The sequence below is a fragment of the Mchenga conophoros genome, linkage group LG3, assembly GCF_057382185.1.
Source record: "Mchenga conophoros isolate Kocher_MC1m ecotype Shallow Benthic linkage group LG3, M_conophoros_male_GT1.1, whole genome shotgun sequence".
Classification (NCBI taxonomy): Eukaryota; Metazoa; Chordata; class Actinopteri; order Cichliformes; family Cichlidae; genus Mchenga; species Mchenga conophoros.
This window is the reverse complement of record NC_140528.1, coordinates 55,279,714-55,304,000: the sequence shown is the minus strand read 5'-3', so window position 1 is coordinate 55,304,000 and position 24,287 is coordinate 55,279,714. Positions and strand designations below refer to the sequence as shown.

General features: G+C 41.5%; 1 protein-coding gene across 2 annotated transcripts in view; it reads right to left on the bottom strand.

Moving 5' to 3' along the window:
* The window catches only part of exoc6b (exocyst complex component 6B), a 127,798-nt gene that overhangs the window by 39,015 nt on the left and 64,496 nt on the right, over nucleotides 1-24,287 (bottom strand). Inside the window, exons 16-20 of one of the 2 annotated variants that reach the window (XM_085263567.1) lie at nucleotides 21,006-21,117; nucleotides 18,348-18,482; nucleotides 17,919-18,107; nucleotides 13,336-13,365; nucleotides 3,170-3,311 (exon numbers count right to left, since the gene is read on the bottom strand). In XM_085263567.1, the coding sequence (XP_085119693.1) occupies nucleotides 3,170-3,311; nucleotides 13,336-13,365; nucleotides 17,919-18,107; nucleotides 18,348-18,482; nucleotides 21,006-21,117 (608 nt within the window). The remainder of the gene's footprint in view (nucleotides 1-3,169; nucleotides 3,312-13,335; nucleotides 13,366-17,918; nucleotides 18,108-18,347; nucleotides 18,483-21,005; nucleotides 21,118-24,287) is intronic. The other variant, XM_085263568.1, reaches the window with a different exon arrangement.

The following is a 24,287-nucleotide window of genomic DNA, read 5'->3' as shown; positions in this document are numbered from 1 at the left end:
GGTTTCAGATGTGTCCTTGATCCAACACAGCTGATTTAAATGGTTAAATTAGCTCCTCAACATGTCTTGAAGTTCTCCAGAGGCCTGATAATGAACCAATCATTTGACTCAGGTGTGTTGACCCAGGGTAATATCTAAAACCTGCAGGACACCGGCCCTCGAGGCCTGGAGTTCGACACCCCTGCTTTAGGGTCTGCTCAAGTCCAAGTGACATAAATTTCATCATCAGATGAAGAGCACTAGTGTCCTTGTGGACATTCGCATGCCTACCTGTATCACAGGGCACCAGTTATCCATGCACTCCTGGATATCTCCTCAAGCGGACTTAAAGGAAGTACAATCTACGCCTAAGGTGGTGCACATCCACAAGAGAGGGGAGTCACTGTACAGCCAACCATCCATCCAGACCTCCACCCTAAGGTGTTTTCTTGTGTCTCAGTGGCTTCCCTGCTCTTTGTTGTTGGGTTCAAGAAATGGTCAGATTCTTGAAAATCCCTGATTCTTTTTGTGGTTTTCTTTTAGCGAGTAGATCCTGGAGGTTATAATACATTTATGTTCATCTCAAACATACATTTTAAATACCTGCTTTGAACACGTAGCACCTTCTACCTTTGATTCTAACTCCCACGCTTCATTTGTTTCCTCCTTTCATCTCTGGATGTATTTCCCTGTAATATTTATATCTTGTCTTCATGTCTTCGCTCCCTTCTTCACCTTTGAACACGTCAAAGCTACAGCATCATTTGTGGTACAAAAAAATGACTTAGTTCTTTAACCTAGGTGCCGTGGCTTGTGCGCTTTACAAAAATGACTGGCCCTCTACATGTCCATGCGCAAACTGGAAATGAACTAAGGCAGCTTGGCGATGGCTTTCGAGAAACTGACTCTTTCCTAACTTGTTCATTTTGTATTTTTCACCCAGCATATACAAGATAATGGGAAAGCACAAGCCTGCATCCTCCGCAACGCCGTTCCCAAAGCCAGATAAGTGGGGATGGTCGCTTCACTAAGGCCAAAACAAAAACGTGGCTCATAAATCAGGTTTCCATCCCGGATAGTTTTGAGGTCAGGATTACGGATGCCCCGTTTTTCATCCTCGACTTTAATGTTTTTCATTTTATTCTCACTTTATCCATCTCCATGCTCTGCTTCTTTCTCTTAAGCCCCATCCACACAAAGCAATTCACTCGACGGGATTCACTTTGTAGCTGCCAGCTGGTGGCTGCTGTGGATAAACTCCGGACGCTAGTTTCCCACCCTGTCACACGTCCGTCTACAGTACCCGTCCCTCCCATTGGCTTTGCTTCAGGGTAGAAATTAGTTTAACCAGTGTCCGTCCACTCTGCGGCAGCGACAGTCACTGACAGCCTCTGGTCAACGGCCGGGTTTGAACGCTTGCTGCCCGCTGTGCCATGCTCGTAGCTTCACACTCTCATCCTCAACTCTTTTTCCTTCTCTCCATCAATGCTCCTCTGCTTCTCTCAGAATCCGACATCTCCTCCCTTTTCCTCCCCACACTCCCCTGGTGATCGCATTCATTCATCTGTACCTTCCTTTTTCTCTTTATCCCTAGCCATCCTGAAATTCCTCCCTTTATTCAAACTCTAATCCCTCTTTCTTGTGCTCTCTTCCTTCACTTCCTCCTTTTTTTATTTAAACCTCACTGTTAATTTTCATTTAATCCCTCCTCTCATCCATGCTTTCTGCTCTTCCCTCTGTCCGTCTCATGTGCCCTCCTTCTGATTTTCATTTGATTAATTTCACAGCTCTTCCATTTAATCTCATTTTCTTTGTTCACCTGTCCCTCACCCGAAATCTGTTCTGTCCTTTAATTTTACCCACTCATTATTCCACTTTTTGCTTAAAGTTTTCTTCTTGTTGCTCTTGAACATTTAACACTTTTGTTAGTCATATTGCTGTTTTCACCGCACTCGTGCAGTGACTTTTTAAAAAAGCTTACATTACATTAAGTGTATTTATTTAAACACAATAAACACAATTATTTGCCCCCATTTCTTCCACTCAAACTGTCCATGCATCTTAAACTTCTCATTTCATCCCCCTTTCCCGTTCCTCTTCTTCCTTTTTTAGTACTTTCTCCTAATATTTAACCCCCTTTCCCATTATTATAAGGCATTATTCTGTCTTGCATTTCCACTTAAATTTTTAACTCATCTTCCACTTTCCTTTTCTTCCATCCATCTACTGTACCATCAGCTCCACTTTTTTCCCAGTTTGACTCCCACCCCTCCCAATCCATTCTGAAAAACTAACTCTGTAACCTGCTAACCCCTCCGCAGCACTGCATGCATGTCACTGCACATCACATCACCCACACGCTCTCAGTGACTCTAAGAACCTTGATCATGTAAAAACCGAGCCAGCGACGCGTCTCGCTCTTTCATTCCCTGCCCGCCTTTATCTGCAAGCTCTGCATCTTTGTGGCTCCGAACCAAGGAGAAGGAGGAGGGACAGGAAAGAAAGAAATGAGGAAGAGAGGGGGAGAGCCAGGAGGATGATGGGAAGGAGAGAGGAGGCTGGAGACAAGGAGGAGAGTAAGGAGACATTCGAGGAAAAAAAGATGGAAGAGCAAGAAAAATTAAGGATTTTTAGAGAAGGGAGTATCGAAGATGCTTTCCCTCAACCATGCAATTGGTTGTTCCATAGCGCCCCCTGTGCTCTCAGATGCAAAGTGCAAACATGGCTTACTTCCAGCTCATTTCATAAAAGCGGTCTCGTGTGATTAATGTCTTTGTGCGACTCCAAGACTTTTAATTCAAAGAAAAATGCATTTCATGTTAAGGAGATGTGCCTCCTCACTTTCATTTGGGCTAAAAAGTACATGTGTGCACGTGTGAGTGTGTGAATGAAAAACAAAGTGGAACAAAGAAAAAATGAAAGAGAAAGAAGAAACTGACAAAGAGAACGCAAAGAGGTGAAGAAAACAGTAATCTGACAAAACATTTCTCTTCTTAATTCGTGTGTCAACATAAATCAAACGTCCAACCATAAACTTTGTAAAGTTTGCAGAAAAGTAACAAACGATCATTCTGAAGGAAAAAAAACAAAAAGACACAAAACCTTTTCACATATTTCTGTAAAAAAAAAAAATGCTTCAACACAAAAACCCACTAATGAAATGCCCAAACATTTGCACTGCGACACTCACTCTCGCACTCCTTCACGTCGGTGTCGAGCTGGTGCAGAGCGCCCATGGAGATCTGTCGGACCTCCGGGTCAAGCAGGAGCTGCATGAGGGACGTGGAGATGTGCTTACAGGACGACATGCACGCAGTCTGCGCTACTTTACCCTGAGAAAGAGCGAGAAGACACAAGGAAAGAAGAAAGGAGTGAAGTGAGGATGCTGCATTTTCTTCTCTTGATTTCTAAACAGAAATGTAAAATGTGTCGTTTTTCACTGCTAGACTCAGCTCTCATATCTCATAACCAATGTGCATCAGAGGTTAATGAGGGTGATCTCTGCCTGTGCAGCTACAAAATGTGCCCAAAAACTAAACACAACTCAAGTGTGTGTGTGTAGTCTCAGTGACAAGCTGTGGCCTCATGTTTGACCTCTATGACTCCATACCAACAACATGAAGCAAAGAGATGAAAACGGGGAAGAAGTGGTAAAGGGTTTTTTTTTTTTAAAAAAAAAAAGGTTATGTGAAAGAGCAAAAGTTCAGTGGGAACCGAGAAAGAAAAGGGGAAATCTAGAGCTTGAGAAGATGATTAGTTTTCTTGTAATCTTTAAATAAACAATTTGTATGACTTAATTCCTCTTTCCTGAGTACCATCAACATAATTTTGACGAGATGTTGCTTTGAGAGAACTACTGAGAAAAAAAAGGGGAAATCAAGTCTATTAAAAGATCATCTTAACCTTGTAAACTCTGAGTGAAACGCCGAGCAGAGGAAGTTTCCCTGAAAGGCCTGATTACACATATTAATCCTGACGTGACTTTGATGTGTCCGGCTGACACCAACGCACTTTAGGGGTGATTAATAAGAAACGCGGGACCTTTCATTTCAAGCCCTGCATATTTAATTACCTTCATTAATCACACAGTGAAGCTAAACACACATGTATACATGCAGCATGTGCAAATACACACACACACAACATTTATATTTGTGTGAAGCATGAAGGTGCTGGTGTGAACCTAGTGTTTATACAGCTCTAATCACACATGTGACTCTGTTTCCTTGTGTCGTTTGCAAATATTCATACACAGCGAATAAATTGTTGATATCTTCCTGCAATTGTTAGCGTGCATTCGATGTCAAATTAATTGAATTTTAGTCGTTTTAGCTCTTTGCGCTCCGTTTAAAGCAGACTGCAAGTGTTTTCATCTGACCTGCCAATCAAAGGAAGGCAAACCAACACTGTGAGCAGTTATACTCCCACTTTCTTTATATGCTGATTAATTCAGAGTAAATTCTCATAGAAGCCATACCATGACATAAAAAGAAGCAAAACTCAGGACATTTACCCCCTGACCTCCCTGAACACATAAAACATTATGCTAAAACATAAGGAATCACAGCTAGCAGATAGACGATGGTATCAAAACCTACTTTGACCAGCCGGCAATCACACTGTGACCCAAAACACACAGCAAGTTTTCCCCACTGAATTCTCAGAAACCAGATGAAACATCAGGGCACCAGTTCCTGTTTCTATTCCTCTACGCGCCGTAAACTGTTAACCGTGACCGATATATCAGCGGGGGCCGTTAGCAGCCACATGCTGATAAATCTGTATCTGCATTTATAACGGCTCAATTTGTTCCTCCGCTCGTTACCAATACAGATATTTGGTGATTTAAAAATCCCATGTTCCAATATATAGGCTATTTTTTTCCCCCTGCTTGCAGACACACGAAAAATAAACCCTTCCCCAGCGTTTGTGACATGAAGGTAAAATTTAGCTGGACTTCACTGCATACGCAAAAGATGCTGCACAAAAAAAAAAATACAGGAAAATTATTTAATTTAATTCATATGTCAGGAATTATTTAATCAGTAAGGATTTTAATCGGGGCTACATAATCACATTATAATAATAAGTTCCTATAAACGGCCCAAATTACACCCACAGAAAATCCTTGAGCACATCCTTAAAAAAAAAAAAAAAAAAAAAAAAAAAAAGACAACACAGCAAACACCTCAAAGACACTATCGAGGGCTGTCCATGGATGTTCCTGCAGCATGATTTTGTAGAGGGAAATTAACTGGCATCGATCCTTAACACATCAGACAACCCGAGCAGCAATTTCAGCAGCAGATCCCTTCAGCCTCGCTGTATGACGACACCAGAGGTCGTTCCTTCCTGCTCATCAGACTCTACACATACTGAACTGGACTAACTGCACTCCATCACTTTTTGTACACCACAACGTACATGTGCACCTACAATACCTGTAAAATCCTTTTAGTAACATTAGTGTTAATTTTATCTCTTTATTTATCCCTCCATTTCTACATTTCATTTTATACGGTTGCTTTGTTGTCTGTTTTGGCTGTGTGTACGCTGCTATGACAACTCAATTTCCCTCCAAGATTGATAAAGCTTCTCCAAATGCAAATTTAAGCAGTTCTAAATGTGAGGAAGTTACTCCTTTCATTTCGGCTTTTGGATAGTGGTTCATGGAGAAAAAACCCTTTTCTTTTCTCCGATGTTGAAAACAGGAGACACTCACTTTTTAACTAGTGCTCGTCTTGTGTTAAAGTCCCATCAAGTGGCTTTTGTTTCCTGCAGCGAAGGTAATCACAGAACCAGTTAACCTAACCAGCATGTCTTTGCACCCTGATGCAAACGTGAAAACTTGATTCAGAAAGACTCAAATTCAAACACAGGACCCTCTTGCTGTGAGGGGACAGTGCTAACCACCACTGTGCGAATGCTCTCATTTGTATATATTAAAAAAAAAAAAAACAGAAGCATAAACACATTTCTAATCATAACTTTAAAATCAGCGTTGTTTTTCTGCACACTGTCTACGCAATCTGGCGTCTAGACTGGGATGGAAACCTGCAGCGAATGTCCAAGCATTAATGAATGTACGAAACAAGCAGCACAGCACATTCATTATCCTTTCAATTGATCCCCTAGTAAAAATCCTGAGTAATGGCTGAGCTCCCAGACTTTTCCTATGGCTGAAAATACCCTCCCACCGATTCCCAAATACATCCAGGAAATGTGAAATTAAGGAAAAACAAAACAGAACATTAACAGACACATTAGTTAAAATTATTGGCTGTCATTAAGCAACGATTTAATCAAGACATTATTTTTATTTTAATGACACACTTTAATACCATTTCCTCTGTTTTCCAGGCAGCAACTCAACTCACTGCCGCTGTAATAAAACTGTTTCCCCTCAGAGATCCATAAAATTCATCTTATCTTATATAACAAACCCGACAGCAGCAAGAAAGAGAAAAGAAAAAAAAAAGATCTAATTGTAGCAGCGCATGAACTGAGATCCAAGTCAGGAAAGAGTCTGGAGAGCCTTCACCTCACAGGGAAAATCAAATTATACACAAGACACACACATGCAAGCACATATGTTTGAGAAACACACACCTACGACTGGCCGGATATCCTCCAATACGACGCTGACCTCTGAACTCTGCGTGCACACAAACACAGAATACAGTGTTCGCACAACCTCGGGGGTCAATTATCATCGGGTGAGACACACACACACACACACACACACACACACACACACACACACAGGTCTTTCTGACAAAAATGGCGTTGCCTTGGACTTCAGTACAGACAACTGGGAACGATTAGCCTGAGGCACAGTGGAGAAGAGGAAGGAGAGGAAAGTATAAGATGGGAAAGGAAAGGGGGTGAAAAGAAAAGGTGAGGGAAAGGGTGGAAGGTTGGGATTAAAAAAATAAATAAAAGCAGTGACAATTGAAGGGAAATGTGGGAAAAGGAATGGAAAAGAAAGAAAGCATGAGGAAAGGTAAGGAATGACTAGGAAAGAAAAGATAAAGGCAGGAAAGAGAAGACGAGCACAGGTGACAAGGTAACAAAGGGGGAAGGAAAAAGTTAAAAAGAAAAAGGGTGGGAACAAAAACAGAAGAAAAACAAAAGAAAAGCTGCTGAAAAGTGACAAAAGGAAGAGCAAAGTAAGAAAGGGTGATGAAAAAAGAAGGAAAATAAGAGGAAAGAGAAAAACAAGAACAGGTGAGCTGGGGAAAGGAGGAAAGGAACCATTAGGACAGCTGGAAGATGTAAATTTAAATAGATGTGATCAAAGGAAGAATGAAACTGGTTGAGTACTGGTGAGGAAGGAAGAAAGGGAAAAGAAAACAAGAAAAATGTAAAAGAGTGAAGAATTGAGGAAATGCAGGTAGCAAGGTGAAATAAGGCAAAGATGGAAAGAAGGAAAGAAAAGAAGAGGATGCAAAATATGAGGGGAGGTGAGCAAAGGAAAGGTAAGGTGAGGACAGAGGAATAAAAGGAAAGGATTCAAGAACATAAATATGTAGAGAAGAGGAGGTGGGAGAGAAGTTAGTAAGGAAGGAAGAGAGCCAAGAAAAGGAAACTAGAAAAACAAGTGATGCTTCTCCTCCATCCTCCCACCTCCATCCCTCCTTCTAACTAACGAGAGACGTTCATCAAAGAGCTCATTAAAATCTACTAAGCGCCTAACGGCTGAACAAATAGACCGAAAGAAAGAGCAGGCCAGGTGGAGGGAACGAGGTGAGGGGAAAGGATGGGGACGAGACTGGCGGGGTCAGGCGGAGAGACAGACGACGGGTGGTGGTGAGTAATCAAGAAAGAGGAAGGAAGAGGAGGAAAGCACAGTTGAAAAAAAACCAAACATCTGCTCGTCCCACTGTTCAGGATATGAAAATTCACCTTCAGGTGCTTTCGCACACGCATTAATCTCCGACGTTAATATTTAATCGTTTTTATGTGCGGGAAACCTACAAATCGCTCTACGCTGTGATAAACCTGCTGTTTGCTTCCTTCCAACAACTAACAGCAGAGAAAGTGGAGAAAGGCCTAGTGTTGCTTCACTAGGCCTGTGTGAGGGGAAATGATGGGTATGTGACACATGCTAGTGCCACATTAACAATAACACATCCAACTGTGAGTTTGACCACCTGATATCTAATACTTATGTTCACAGTGCTAACACAGTGCTAACTGCTAACAGTTTCCATCTAGTCAGGTAATGTCCACCCTAAATGCTTCCATAGGAATTAAGGAGGTAAATAGCAGCCAGGTCCTGCTAATTAATGCATTTAATTAACTGATCATCAGCAGATGTGAATACCTCTATAAAAGGTACTCACAGTACACAATGCCGCAATATTCCCAGGAACTAGCCCAAGTACTACATCTGACTCTAAAGGGCTCAGTTAGCATGGCAAATGTTAAAGTTTGTGACACTACAATTAAAATGTTTGAATGGATTGTCAGCAGAAAGGCCCTGCAGCACGGCTTAGGCTTGCAAAGTTGCATATGAACAAACTACAAGGCTTCTGGAACAATGTCCTTTGGGCAGAAGAGACCAGACTGGAGATGTTGGGCCATAATGCACAACAACACATCTGGAGAAAACCAAACACAGCATATCAGCAGAAACACTTCATACCAACTATCAGCACGGAGGTGGAGGCGTGATGATTTGGACACCTTGCAGTCATTGAGTAGGCCATGAATTTCTCTCTAGAAGAAGTACTCTATAGCAAGAATGTTAAAGTCATTTTACATTGTGAGCCACATACAGAGCCAGACCAGTAAAACTCCCCAATGTCTGTCTGTGACTGTAAATGCATTTAACTACACATTTAATTCCCCAGAGGTGTTAATATGAGGGAAAGAAGTGTGATTTCAACAGCATGTCTCAGTTTTTCTACACAAATAAAGGTGTAAAAATACAGAACAAAGTTCTGGCTGCTCATATATTTCTATAGTAGAAAGACTATCTACTACTTCACTTTAGTATAGTATGAATGCCTGCGGAGGAGATCTTTATCAATAGGAAAAGTTGTAAAACCTATGAAAAATGTTCTAATCACTATGTACTTAACTGACAAATATACATCTGGTGTCAATACTAGAGACACAGTTATTTGATCAACTGTGAATATAAAATTATATTAAGAGCAAAGCTTTAAAGCCCCTAAAAAAATCTTAAAGTAGTTTTTTTTTATTTTTTATATCTGGCTCATGTTGATTGTCAGCTTCCAGCACAGCAAACTTGAGAAGAAAGTGTTCAGGTTATTCATGGTCTTGCTTTGTGGGGGTAAATAAATGTGTAAGTGTGGCCACATGTATTACTCCAGCAGTGACTGAGGCAGAACAGGTACCTGAATACAGGCCAAATAAACACAATGATTTTCCCTTCATTTAATCTTAGATCGTGTTCAAGCTAAATTTAATCAGTTACTTTTAATAAAAACATTCATGTTTATGGATCTGTTAGAAGCACCAGAGCCTCACGTGTAAAAGCGTTCAGCATTATAGACTCATGTGCAACTCCCCCCTTTTTTTGGACAGAGCTTGTTTTTGAAGTGCCCCCATCTGAATTCAACTGCAGTCTCATAATGCTAAAAGCAGGTTGAGTTATAAACACAACAGCACCGTAAGTCAGCGCTTCACAACGCCACAAACGTACTGATTCACAACTCCTGGAACTGATTCGACATGGTGTATAATATGCTCTCTGTCCATCCAGAAACCTGTCAATCATACGAACAGCCACGCAGCGCAGCCAAAAGTCAAGAGGTGGGATCACAGCAAAAAAAAAAAAAAAAAAAAATGACACTGCAGGGCGACACCCGGCTGTAGTGCTTCTTCACCTAAATCTGCGTCTGGGGGATACGAGATTGAGCGCTCCGGGTAAATCTGAAGGGTTACAGGTGCTTATTCTGATTAATGACCTGAAAAAAATACTATAAAAGGGGGGATATACTGATGTGTCTGAGACCGTGCAGGGCGCAGGCCCAGGTTAAGGCTTGTGGAACAATCACAGATTTCTGCACCAGGCAGGTATTTGTTCATGTCACTCAAGAAACACCACAAAAATGAAGTCTGGACTTTTGTGCATTTTTGTGAGTGATTTTTCCTTCTTTTCTTTGACTGTAACCTTGACACACAGACACACAGATACACAGAACCAATGCAAGCAGCTTTACTTCAAGGACTACAAACCACATTTGATCTGACAGACACCAGGGTTGGAAATTTCTTTTGTCTTTTGAAGCAGCTGGTAAACACATTCTTCACATTGGCCTTTTCCCTTTGTTTCATTAGAGCCCGTTTTAGAAATCTGAAGAAAGTGAGTACCAGACATCAGGCTTGGGCGGTATCCATCTTTTCATACCTTCCTGACATCACACAGGGTGTTTTTAATGGCACACAGTGGCCTTTGTGCAGCTTTTGTACGGTTGTCTTTGTACACCACCACAGTGTATTGTAAATGAAACATAATCAAAATATGTGATTGAAGTGCTGACTTTTAGCTTTAATTCAAAGGGTTTTACAAACATTTTGTATCAACTCTTTGGGAATTACACATTTTTTTCTGCAGTTGTTCATCTTTAGAGGCTCAAACTTAATGTGACAATTGACGGGTGGTTTCATGGCCAGGTGAGATATGTTCTCTTGTGATTTTGTGATAAATGAAGCAGATATGACATCTGAAGTTGATTCTAAATGTCGAGTTTGTATTTATAGCTTTTTACTATAATTTTAAAGCTGACCGCCGTTAAGCGAAAAACACCCGAGTAAACCAATCAGCGAAAACTTCAAAACTGTAATTCCCTGGACTTTGAACAATCATCTATGCACTGCCTTTAGTAAGTCCAGAATGGGGCATGAAGACATCACCTCGGCCTCTCACCCCTTCTTTAGCTCCCTGTCTGTTTTAGAATTGATTTTAAGATTTCATTGCTTACTTTTAAGGTTTTCAACAGACTTGCATGTTTGTATCAGTCTGAGCCGTTTCACACTGATAAACCTGTAAACGCTGCAGTTATCTTACCAGTTCCTCTAACGCACGCCTAAAACCAAGAGGTGATTGAGCTTTTACAGCAGCAGCACCAAATCTATGGGATAATCTACCTCTCCGTATCCACACAGCTCAGACAATACACTCGTTTAAATCTTTATTCGCCTAGGCATTTGGTTCCAGTGCAGCATCCTTAGATTATTGCATTTTGTGTTATAAATGTATTTTATTTTTATCAAATGTTATTCATTGTGTTTTAAATGTTGTGTTTCCTGCTCAATTGTTCTGGATTTCAGTGCAATGTTTGATGGCGCTATACAATTTTAATGTACAGCACTTTGGTTACCTCTGTTGTTTTTAATATGGTATATAAATAAATTTGACCTTGTGCAGCAGCCAAACGGCTCATTGTTAAAAAGAAATGAAGGCACTGGCCAGCTGAGCTACAGCAAAAGGCCTGAAAGACCAGAAAATACAACTAAAGTGGATCACAGATTTATTTCTGTGGTTATGAAAATAAACCTGTGTATCACTGTCAAGATCTGCAATCAGGAGACGCTTATACAGAAGCTGTACAACAAGACGCAAATCACTGGCTACACTAAAGACCACAATGGTCAGATTAGACTTTGCTAGAAAACATTTAAAACATGTTAGACAAATGAATCCAAGATTAACTTGTACCTGATGGGAAAAGAAAAATACAGATGACAGAAACAGCTCGTGATGCAAAGCTATACTATGCATCTAACATGGTGAAGGCTGTGTTATGGTGTAAGCGTGTATGGCTGCCAGTGGAACTGTGTCACTAGTGTTTACTGATGCTGTAACTGCTGATAGAAGCAGCAGAATGAGTTAGTAAGAAGCGATTCTTTCTGCTCGGATTCTACTAAATGCTGCAAAACTGATTAGACAGAGCTTCACAGCGCAAATGGATAACGAACCAAAGCATAAGCTACCCAAGAGTTTTCAAGGCAAGGAAAAGGACATTCTTCAATGGCCTTTTGTTTCTATGTTCTGGCATTTGTTGTGAAGCAGTTTGCAATAAATATCACACAATTTATTTATTCAAATAGAATAAAATTCAATTAATTAGTGCTCCGGACTAAAAAACTAAAAAAGGAAAATGCTTGAATTTCACTCAGCAAAGCCGACACACACTTCTTGGATCGTCTGTACCTCACAGCAAGCCATAAGGTTAGTCAGCTAACCCATTGGACAGTGGAAAAGCTGGGTGCTTCAACTGGGAGATACACCAGGGGAAGGAACACAGCGAGTTTTTCCCAAAGAAATGCTCAGTGCTTAAAACAGAATAGGTTAAGGTGATTAACGAGCATCTTTCACATTACACTCTGACTTTAACAAAATCAACCCAACAGTCAGAAACAACCTTCAGCTGTCTCTCATTGATGATGATGATGATTACGATGGGTCTGTGTAGTCACCACACCAACACTCGTGCATGTAGAAGGACATTGACCTGTGCCCTCGTTACATAAGGAGGTGTGACATTAAATCATTGCTTGACGGATTTATAATGAATCTCGGAATAATATTAATTTATTGAGTCAATGAGGAATTTATACAATAACTCTTTCACCACAACTGATCCCTGACATCATTGTCCATGTTTGATCTCCAAGTCTGTGTCCTCAACAGAGTACAAAACAACTTTTTAAAAGCAAGCAATCCGCACAGCTTCTTCCTTTCGGCCTGTTTGGCTGCCTCACTTTTATCAACTGGACTAAACCCCAAAATACTCCCAAGTTACTGGTTACTAACTTGCAATTGACAACTTTCACAGCTCACTGAGCTCAGCTGCTTGTCCACTGACAGAATCTGTCCTCTTTAATAGAGGACTGTTGGGGTTTTTTTGGACAACGTTGAAGGAAATTACATAATTTCCTCAGGACAACAAAAAAGTCATGCTGTGCAGATTTGTAAATAGTCTTCTTTACTAATACACATCGATACCGCCCAAGCGTACCAGATATGCTCTAGTCAAGATTGGATAACTCTCAGATAGAGAGTTAAATATCAACTGTTTATACACAGTTATAATACATAACAAAGGTTTCATACTATGACTGAACCTACAACAAAATGACAATTTAACCTGCCAAAATATGTGGTTCAGTAGTTGAAACAAACAGAATTGTGCCCCCATTTCCTTCCCTGGTTGGGACAGAGATAACACCGATTCAGGCAAACGTGCATCACTCTCTTTTCATCTTGCATGCTGGTCGATGCGTTCTAGTGAGGAGATTTAAGGTCAGGGTTGAGGGTTAACAAGGTGAGTCAGGGGTTTGTAAACATCACTCCATCACAACAGCAGCCCAGATACTCACCGGTAAGGTAGCGTGTTCTATGGGTGTTCCCTAAAGCAAGAAACATAAACCAGGATATTTAGCACAGGGCAAAGCATCAGAAGTCATGTGTTCTTAATGGAAGGAAAAAAAAAAATATAATGGCTGCCTGGAAACAATCCTCCTCAATCAAATCACTGCAAGGACATTGGCAGCTTTTTCTACCTCAGTGTGTGTATATATTACACACAGGCCCTCGAGATGAAGCTAATCTGGCTTTAACTGGCACTTTGTGCAACATGCTGAAGCACCACGCAGATCTGGTGGACACAACGGCGGCAGCAGTGGCCAAAACATCTCAGAACACTACAGAAAAATGATCTAAGTGCCCATAAACCATAAAACCGAAGTTTGCTCTCCAATATTCATGTGACTGTTTTCACTCCAGAGGACTTTTCACGTCGTCCCCCTTCTGCTTTTAAAATTTGAGCCCAATTCGATTATGATCCTTTTTCTAAGTAGACGTAGTATTAGTCTTTGGATAAAGGAAACGCTTTCCTTTCTAGGAACTGAAACTGAGGCATGAGACGAATAAGTGTAATCTTTCCTGTGGCTGTTCAGGAAATATGAGCCAAGTACCTTTAGAGCTTTTACATTTAATACTAATAGGTTTAGAGCTGTTTAAACAGCTGACACAAGCATGTGCAAAAATATAGCGAGCTGATCGCTGCAGGAATGTTTCTGTAACATGCTGCTCCTTCACTCCATAAATATCGGATTGGGGTTCGTATGTTTGTGCTGTTTTCAATGTCCTTACTGTTGGCTGCATAACATCCAGGACTTTATATTTGGATGCTTTATTTCCTTCCCATTATCGTCCATCAAACAGTCTGCTTCAAAGCTTGGAAATGGTGCAATATATTAAAAAAAGGATCATTCACAGTATTCCATCAAAGTAAAATCCATGAGTGGGAAGCACTGCGAAGCCCTGAACTTGAGTTCATGAGTTGAAGCTGGTCTTAATTTGGCTGATGATCTAAGGTCGTCCAGAAAATTGTGGCTTTGAAAGTGTATGACAGTCAAAGTACAGGAAGTCCGTAATAATCTAATTTAATTAGTTTAACAATTTAATTCAGATTGGCTTTCAGTACTAATACTAGAAGCCATTAAAAGTGTTTTAGATGTTATTTTGTGGACTTGGAGAAGACATTCAACTGCATCCCTCAGTGAATCCTATGGGGCTTAATAGTTGATTGCACAGTATTTAGGTTTCATGTTATGTGCCATTTGGTCCATCTAAAAATACAGGGCTTCACATTGCCACCAATAAGTTACTCATACTGGGCTCATAACGTCTATGGACAAAATTTCAGGCACAGCTAAAGATCAGAGAACATCCTAAAGATCACGTCTGCTTCCTGCAGATGATGTGGTCGGCATGGCTTCATCAAGCAACGACTTCCAATTTGCACCAGGATGGCTTGACTGGGATGGGAATGAGCATCTGCAAGTCTGAGGCCACAGCTGTCAGCCAGAAAAGGGTGAAGTGCTGGTTCAGGGTTGAAGATCCAAGTATCTAGGTGTCTCGTTAATGAGTTGGGGAAAGTGGTTAGATGGACCTACAGTGATGTGCTGGAAAAGAGCCAGTTGAGCTGGACTGGACCAACTGAGACGCTTCCTTGGTGAGGTTTTTGGGTAGTGTGCAAAAATGACGACACACTCTGGAAAAATCAACAGAAAGCATCTTTTGGCTGCATACCTTTGTACCACCCCAGAAGTAGGAGGTTTAGATATCTCTTTTAAATGCTGCTGCTCCCTACTCGCATAGACCCAGACACACAGTAGGACATGAATAAAGGGGCAGTATAAACGTATTTGTTAATTTATGCCCCTATAAACCTGTTTACGCACTTTAGTAGTATCCAATTCATTTCTGTGAAACCTTACTCTTTCACACAATCACCTCTTAATCTAGGAGGTCATACCACCCAGCATCATAGGTTCATAGCATCTGATCTGCTTAGGAGGCCCCACACTGGGTGTTAACGTGTGTGTGATGGGGTCATGTCCAGGGCTTGTGGGGGTGCAGAAAAAGCCTCTTAGAAATGCTAGAAAACACTTGGTGTGTGGGTGCTTATGGCCTTGTGACCCTCTGGGACTAAATCTGCGTGCAAAATCACCTTAAAGCTAATGTGTGTGTGTCCGTGTGTGAGTGTATTTCTGTGTGTGGTGTGTAGGCTCTCAAATCGGTTTGTCTGCTTAAATGATCAAAACAGCTGATACAAAATCCAATTTCAGGCTTTAAAATTCAGTTGTTTGTTTGTCATTAAAAGCTGAGCGGGTTAATCCCATTTTACTTTTTAAATTAACCCAAAACAGTAGATTCAGAGTGGGAACAACATAGCTGGGATATTAAGCTCTGTCCGCTTTTCTGCTCAGCATGCAGTACAATGCCCCTCTATTTTCTTCAGTTCCTTCTGAAGGCTTTGTATAAACGATAAACGTAGCGAACATGATGCCATCCACACATTTTGGCCGTTACCATCTTGTTTACTTGAAACTGAAAAGTGAGCGTATTTGGACAACAGTGCAGTGCTGCGACATTAGCACTGATTTGAGGTTTGGCTAGTGAGAAACAGAGCAAACACTGGACCCGCTGCTTCTACAGCCCTGTCCAGTTACCCTCGAGTAACTGCCCGTCTCCTGGCATCTCCTCTGCACTCTTGAGACTGTGCAGGGAGACACAGCACACCTTCTTACAACATCACGTAAAGTACTAGAGAAGCTGAATATCTGTGCAACCTGAATGGGCTTCAGGCGAACTCGTGCTACTAGTAGTGAAAAAGCCGCTAACAATAAGGAAAGTTGGAGGGGAAAATGGAAAGAGCAATGATGTGTGGCCACCATCTGCAAACCATTGTCTTTTTTGGAAGGATGTCCTGTCGTCGCCTTTCCAGTCACTGCTGTCACTTTTATTTGCACCAAAGCAACTAAAATGGATTCACAATGGCTTCTGCTTCCTAGTGTGGGACTGGTATGCCTGAACTTTAACCCTACTTAGTGTAGGTTTCACTGTCATGATCAAGCATTCCTTTCATTTTCTTTGAACAGTATAATTATTTCTTTCCACTTTAGAAACACTTTAAAATGTGGAAAATTGCGCTGTGATATCCTGACCTGAAGTGTAATGTCATTAAAGTTGGGCAGCAGCATCACCAGCCTGAGTCTGTATATAATCGAGTGGTCCTGACCCAACCAGCTCACCCTTTAATAAGCTTAGCGGAGCCCATGTTAACGACCTAACCTGTAACAAGCTGATCCTTTAACGAAGTAAAGCAGATTGTGCTGCCCTGTGATGCGTCATGCTAACACGAAGCGAGACGGACAAATGAACACAACGGCACACTCAGAGTAAATACAACACGTGTGAAACACAGTGCTACTAAACCTCCTTTTTGTAATTTAGAAACATTTCACATTAATCTCACAGGGGGGGGGGCGCTGTGAGGCTGTTTTATGATGACCTTAGGACGACCTCATGTCTTGGGCACAGGAAACGATATTCCTCTCTTCCTAGTGAGATCGATTCTCGTAATGGTGGCCAAATTCATAGCAGAGCCCTAAACGAGTTCAGTTTCATGATCATTAATATGCAAATTGTTGTCACAAATCGATCTGTGGCCATGACTACTGTTCACAGAGAGTTGGGGACGGCTGCAAGCACAACACTGGAAGACGGTGAAAGATGCTGTCTTAAGGCCTCTCTGTGTTGTACCGTCTGCTTAGCAGGCGGTTGTTTCATCTCTCTGATAAACACTTTAATGACCCACATATTGTGAACACTACAACATCCACCATACCTGCTGCTAAACCGAAGCACGCTGTATACACTTAGGATGTCAACTTAGTTCATTCTGGCCAACAACACCCGGACCTGCCAGAATCCCCAAGTTTTGTACATTTGTTTCTGTAGCAATTTGAGATTCATCTTTAAAAACTTTTTAAGAAAGCTTATCAATTTTACTCCTCACTTTCATTTTAAAACATTACATTCTCGTCTTCTTTTACTTAAATTCATTTTAAGTTATAATTTAATCGCTGTCTGCTGTAGGACAGCACGATAATCGTTGTTTGCACAGTTTCATCACAGAAAGAAGGTCCTGGGTGCCTGAGTGGGTTGTCTCGTGGTACTCTGGTTTCCTCCCACAGTACAAAGACATGCAGTTAGTGAGATTAGGTTCACTGGTGAATCTAAAATGTAATCTTATGTGTGGAATGTGAGTGTGAATGACTGTACGTCTCCCTGTGTTAGCCTGCGACAGACTGGCAACCTGTCAGGGTGTACTGATCTCGCCCTGTGGCAGCTGGGCTGCAGCCCCACAACCCTGACCTGGATAAACTGGATGGAAAATGGATGGATGGAGCACTGTTATAGTTATTTAGTTCTTTATATTTGCAGGTGAGATTTGCAGATTTCCTTAGTTGTGCTGAATGGCTCGATTCTCTGTTCTGGTGTTCCAATGCTGTAAAGTCTATAGTGTGTGTGTGTGTGTGTGTGTGTGTGTGTGTGTGTGTGTGTGTGTGTGTGTGTGTGTGTGTGTGTGTGTATTCATGTGTTTACTAACAGGCAGATTGGTGAAGACACTGAAGGTGCTCTTAAGAAAAGCAATCAGGTCAATCAGGTAGTCGCTGGCAGCCAGATTCTCGCCTCCGGGCACCGCAGCCATCCAGTCGTAATCAGCCAGCTGCAGGAACTGGTCAATCTTTGCATTCAGGCTGGTGTAGATCTCCGCCTCTGCAGCATGACGAGCATCCTGCGAGAGAAGATTGTAACCAACAGAGAATTTTAAAAAAGGAAAAGAAAAAAAGGAAAAGTATCATAGAATTTACAAACTGGAGACACGTGCGTGCCTTCATGTTGCAGACAGACAATGCATGGCACGATAAACAAACTGTGTGGAAAGGAGGAAAAAGAAAGGAAGAATGGGGGAATAAAGAAAAAGTAAAACAGCTGGGGAGAAAAGAGGAGACAGAGGAAGAAAGAGCAGCCTTACCTTAAAGGTGGAGGTGCCGTACAGCTTGGTAGCATTTACTGTGTCAGGAGGAACATTGGTTATGTTTGATATGAACTCCTCCAGGAAGTGGCAGCTCTGCTCCAGGTGAGTGGTGTTAATGATCACCTGCACCAACTACACAAACAGGACAGACATGTAGCCGGTCATCTTTGGATTCTTTCTCCTTTTGTTGTGTAGTTCTTTTTCCTCACATTTTTTCACAATGTGTCATCTTTTGCAAGTGGAACATATTGAACAGTTCGACTTTTTTTTTCCAGCATGTGGGCAATTTTTCGATGAAATGGGCCGAGAGCTCGCCAAAAAGCCAAATATCAAACATACCACCGAATTTAAAAGTATAATGTCTCCTGTGGACCGTGTGGGATACGTTTGCCACGTTTACTGATATTTCTTAGGTTAAAAAGTACAAACGGTTACTTGATTTTTGGCTTTAATCGTGAATTTTTATGCGTTAATCGAATCCAAACTGCAATACGTGCAATGACAGGAGCAAACGGGTGTGCAAATGCATTCACATTCTGCAACAATCAGTCTAGTGACTTCCTCATAAGCCTTAATTTGAACAACAAATAGAGCTTTGTGATTCTTAGATGAACTTGTTTAATAAAGGATGCAGACATGCTGAATTTTCCATAACACGTCGTCTTATCATTACATCCTGTCCCCGTGAATTAATGATGTTTGTGCTCTAGTGTAGCCGCTGAGCATGAAAATAAACAGCAACGGAAAGTGGAAAATATTAAATCATTACTTCACATCACATTCTGCAGCGATGGGACAACAATAACAGTGGGCCGAAAAGAGGAAACGTCTGTTTTTGGGAAAGTAAATGAGCTGGAAATGCTGAGAATCGCCATTCTGAGTAAGAGAACTACTCTGAAGTTGTGCAAGCGACTTTAGAGGAACACGTTCACTCTGAGAAGGTTATTACAAGTGTCAGGGGTGACAAAAGTTGCACTTGCCAAAGAAAACAACATAATAAAAGATAGAATCAAAAACATAAGACTTCACTTGTTTACTGGCTCACATCACTGCAAAAATCCCCCATTCAGAGGCCATTATTGTAACACAAGTCTAATGAGCATTTGTTCAGTAGAGCTCTGTCTCCATCTCTTCATAATTTCACTGTCATTACTGGCAATGTTATTTGTTCTCTCGACTAGAGCAGCTTTGCATGAGTCCCAGCTCAGAATAATCCTTGTTTATCTTATAGTGGGTCTTGGTGCAGCTCCTCTGTTCATCCTCTGACACAAGCTGCTTTAGTTCCTCTTACTTTGCAAACAGCAGGGTGGGCCCCACTGCTGGGACCGAAACTATGTTCAGTGAATAGGGTTTTTCGACCCCACTGCACATGCTTCTGACTGCAACTCAACGTCATCCCTGTTTTTGTTGTTAGATACAGAAATAAAAGACAGAAATTGTTGAGGATGAAGTAAGATTTTTTTTTTAAGTTGTTAAAAGTTTCTTACTATGTGAAAGCCTGCTAGGAGTATTACTTGAAGCTCTGTTCTGAACCTCATAGAACAAAATAACTGGGTGTGCATCAGAAGTTAGTGAGGGTCACCTCTACCTGTGCAGCTGCCCTTCAAAAAAAAAACCCAGAAACTACTGTAATGGTCGTTTCGTTTCTTCTAATTGGCTGTCGGCTCCAAACAGAAGGTATAAACAGCAGGTGGGTGGGGCTTCTGTGCTCACAGTCAGAGTGCCTGAGAAGACCATATAAGGGATATCCACTTCACCAGTGGTTTATTGGGGGAAAAATAGACATATATCTGTATCCACCCATTTAACACTCTCTCTCTGTCCTTATTTAATACAGCGAGTTTATTTTGTCAGTTATAATCCCATTAGAGTAATCTCAGTTTGCCTCTTTTTCCTCTCACCCCTTAAGCTAGTCGCAGCAGATGGCGACTTCCCACTGTTGCCTAGTGTCCCCTCGTAGGAGGTCATCTGATTGTTGGAGATTCTTTCTAATATTGCACAGTCTTTACTCTACAATAAAAAGTGCTGTGAGGCGAATGTTGTTGTGATTTGACACTATATAAATAAACGTATTCTCTGTTTTGTGGCGACCGTGGCTCAAGGGGTTGGGAATCGCATCTGTAACCGGAAGGTCGCCGGTTCGATCCCTGGGCTCTCTGTCCTGGTCGTTGTGTCCTTGGGCAAGACACTTTACCCTACTTGCCTACTGGTGTTGGCCAGAGGGGCCGATGGCGCGATATGGCAGCCTCGCTTCTGTCAGTCTGCCCCAGGGCAGCTGTGGCTACAACCGTAGCTTTCCTCCACCAGTGTGTGAATGTGAGAGTGAATGAATAGTGGCATTGTAAAGCGCTTTGGGTGCCTTGAAAAGCGCTATATAAATCCAATCCATTATTATTATTATTATTATGTCAAATTCAGGTAAAAAACTAGACAAAACAAAAAACAAGATGGAAAGCGTCAAAACGCTCAACTTATGTCAACTTTAATTCTACGTCTATGGTTTTTGGTCAGACGAAAATATTAAATCCAAAGTAGGAGAACAGAAACTCCCCACATCTTCCTCAGTTCAGAAAAATGTCTGACCTTTTGGAGTGACCATTGTGGTTTTATCTGTCCACTTTTTTGGAAAAATACACACACACACACACACATTACCTCTGCCAGTCCGACATTCTTCTTCTTAATGGCGTACTGCAGACAGTGGCTAAGAGTTCTGGTCAACAGCAGATTTGTCGACTTGCGGATCATATCGTCCACCTCTGTGGAGCTGAGAAAAACACATACATAATAAATACATAAGCGAAGAGAACGGGAGAGTCTGTGACTGTGCAGAAGCGATTTCTTCCATTTCTTGCAGAGAGCTGCTACGCCCGAAAGCCAGTACAAACAGTTTAAGTGAATTTCTCTGTCTGCGACTCTCTCCATTTGGGAAAAAGTCTAAATGCCAGCCAACTCTAACAAGTACATTACCATGTTATGAGCTGTCAGGCTCATTAAAACTCTAACGCCATCCTAAATGCCCTGATAAGACTTCAGCTTTAAACTTGCCAACCAAAAACTGGTCATTTAGGACTCATGATCCTAAATGTATGACCACAGAATATCACAGAAATCAAACTTCTTCCTCCAAATTCTTAAAATTCTTAAAGCTTTAATAGTTGTAAAATTACCAGCTGTGCTCAGCCAGCGGACTTAACTCTGAAATGAGCTCAAATTTCCTATTAAAACAAATGTTTGATGGCAGAAAAATCAGACCCACTTAAAGAATCTCCGACACGCTATCAGCTTTGTTATGTTTGAAATGCGGGTGATGTTTGGTGAAGAAACCCAGACAATTTTCTGCACAATTTTGGGGGTCCAGTAAAGTTTTTTATGGCAGGGTGTCTCTTTCTCTGGCCTCCTGTTTAATAACAACACGTTCCTGGAAACAACTACACAAAAAGTCGTGTGACTTCGGGCTCTGTGTGATAGGCAAAAGGTTGCGTGTACAGACAGAAGAGAGGTCGTAACCCATGAGAGACCAGAGGTAAAGCACACAGTATTAGAAGATGATGCACGCTCTTGCAGGAAAAGGTCAGGGGAGGTCAAAACGAGTCGCACAGGCAGAGATAATCACTGTGAATGAAAGCAATCGCTTTCTCCCGCTGAGGGATGATGAACAATCTGTGTTTGTGTTTTATTTTCTGTGTTTGAATCCAGAGCCCTGTGGGCAACAAATACATTCCAACTGAATCAGTAAATTGTCTGTGCCTGGAATTCAACACACATGCACACTGAGTTGCCTGAGGGAGAGCGAAAGCTGGAATTCAAACTCACTGCTTTTCCAAAAAAGCAGAGGAATCCTAAAAACGTTCCGACAAATCGGAGCAAAGGTTGCGGGGGGTGGTGGAGGAAGACAGAAAAAAAATTCCTGGAGCGGCAGAAGTGCCGAGTGGACAGAAATGGTGGAGAGTGGCAAAAAGTCAATGTATGCTGGTGAACTCACCGAAACGCGCGCATACATATACAAATATAGACACACCGCAGAGCTGGGTTTGAGTTTCATTGTATTTATGCTGCCATCAGTCACAATAAATGCACGGCGATCTGCGCTGTCAAAGGGAAGCCAGAAGCCTTCAGATGAGGCGTGTTTACAGCACGCCCAGGAGGTATTTTCTAAAAATACACAGGCAGCAGCATCAGCGATGACAACAACGAAAAAAATGAACGCAGTCAGCAGTGAAAACAGCGACGGGCTGAATACACACAAAACACTGTGGACGTTCAAACGTGTGGCGCCACGTAGCACTCGCTACATTTAATAAAAGAATCAACTGTGGTAACCGATTTGCCAGCCAAGTAAACTCTGCTCTCCCTCTGTCTGTGTGTGTGTCTGTGTGTGTGTGTGTGTGTGTGTGTGTGTGTGTGTGTGTGTGTGTGTGTAACCGCCACCAGCGTGCGTCTCGCGAACTACGATGGCAAACTAAAAACATTCCAGTCGTGCTTGATTCTCGCGCTTCACTGGCTCCCCAGCACTGCTCTCTGGATCATCCGTCACTGAATCAGCAGATTTCATACCACATTACGTCCCAGCAGCTCGCAAAGCAACCGAAAATGATGCTGAGGAACAGAAAAGCTGCTATGATGTCACCGAGAGCAAAAATCAGAAGTGTTTCAGTCAATGTGATTGTGAACTGCAGCTCAGCACACAACAGATATGAAAGTCTGATGAGCTTCTCTGCTTATTAAGTCTCTGCGTATTAAAAGTTGCAACTGTCTGCTCAGGGAGTTGCAACCTTTTTGACATCCAGTCTTGCATTTACAGCTACACTACATAGGTCACATGTTTCTGTTTTACAAAACCAACCAATGTGAACATCAACCAAAAAAGCATTTCCTAATCTTTTCATGCAGCACTTATATATTGATGAGGTATTCTGGTTCATAAATAGAGGGTGTCTATCTGCAGAGGTGCAGGTGCGTTTGACACATAAGGTTTTATGCTCTGTATATCAATCCGTCCATTCAGCAGGCACTGCAGGGGTTTGGTGCCTTGTGCACTAGGCACCAAACCCCTGGCAGGCAGAACAGTAGTTGCCAAGAATTTGAAAATAACTACCTTGCTTATATTTTGTATTTATATTCTATACTTTATCTACTGGTGCACATACCTGCCCAGAGATTGCACATATAAATTATTAGTACAACAAACAAAAGAATGAATGACGAGACAAACGATTATTAAAGGTCATGAACTGACTCTACAATATATATAAAGAATGTGCTAACTTTAGATTCTGCCTACAACTCCTTTAAATCAGTCTCATGCTGAGATTTAGGCCAAAAACTACTCATAACTAAATCCTAGTTGGGTTACTAACATTGTAACATAAAAAATGTGACGTATAAAGTTCCACAGAGAGGCTTAAGTTAAGTATTTTAAATACAATATTGATTAAGTAATTAGTAATTAATTACTTTTTAAAGTAACTGACTCAACACTGTCGTCAGATAGCCTGCAGATTTACATTTGCGATTAACTGTGAATGTCAGAAGACTACAATCTTCAAGCTGTTACAAGCTATAATTGGCTTTTATCTGTAGGTGGGGGAGTATTAATTACTCAATAAGTAAATTAACTAAATACTTCTTAAAATCCCTATAAACCTTGAGTGGACAAACAATAGAAATTAAACTCTTTAAATAATAAATAAATTTTTTTACAGTACGCAGCGGTAGCATCTCTTCCACAACGTAGCCTGCAATCATTTTTTAAGCTCACCTTCAGACGCTTTCTGTGCTGCTGAAGTAAAATCAGGTTTTGCTGCTTAGCAGGAGTTGCCGCGGTGTTATCCATGGATGATGAACAAGGATCACTCTGAAGTGTTCGTCTATGCTCTCGTGTCAGGCGCTTCAGTAGATTACTCCTGCTATTAACAGCAGCTGATAGTTTTTACA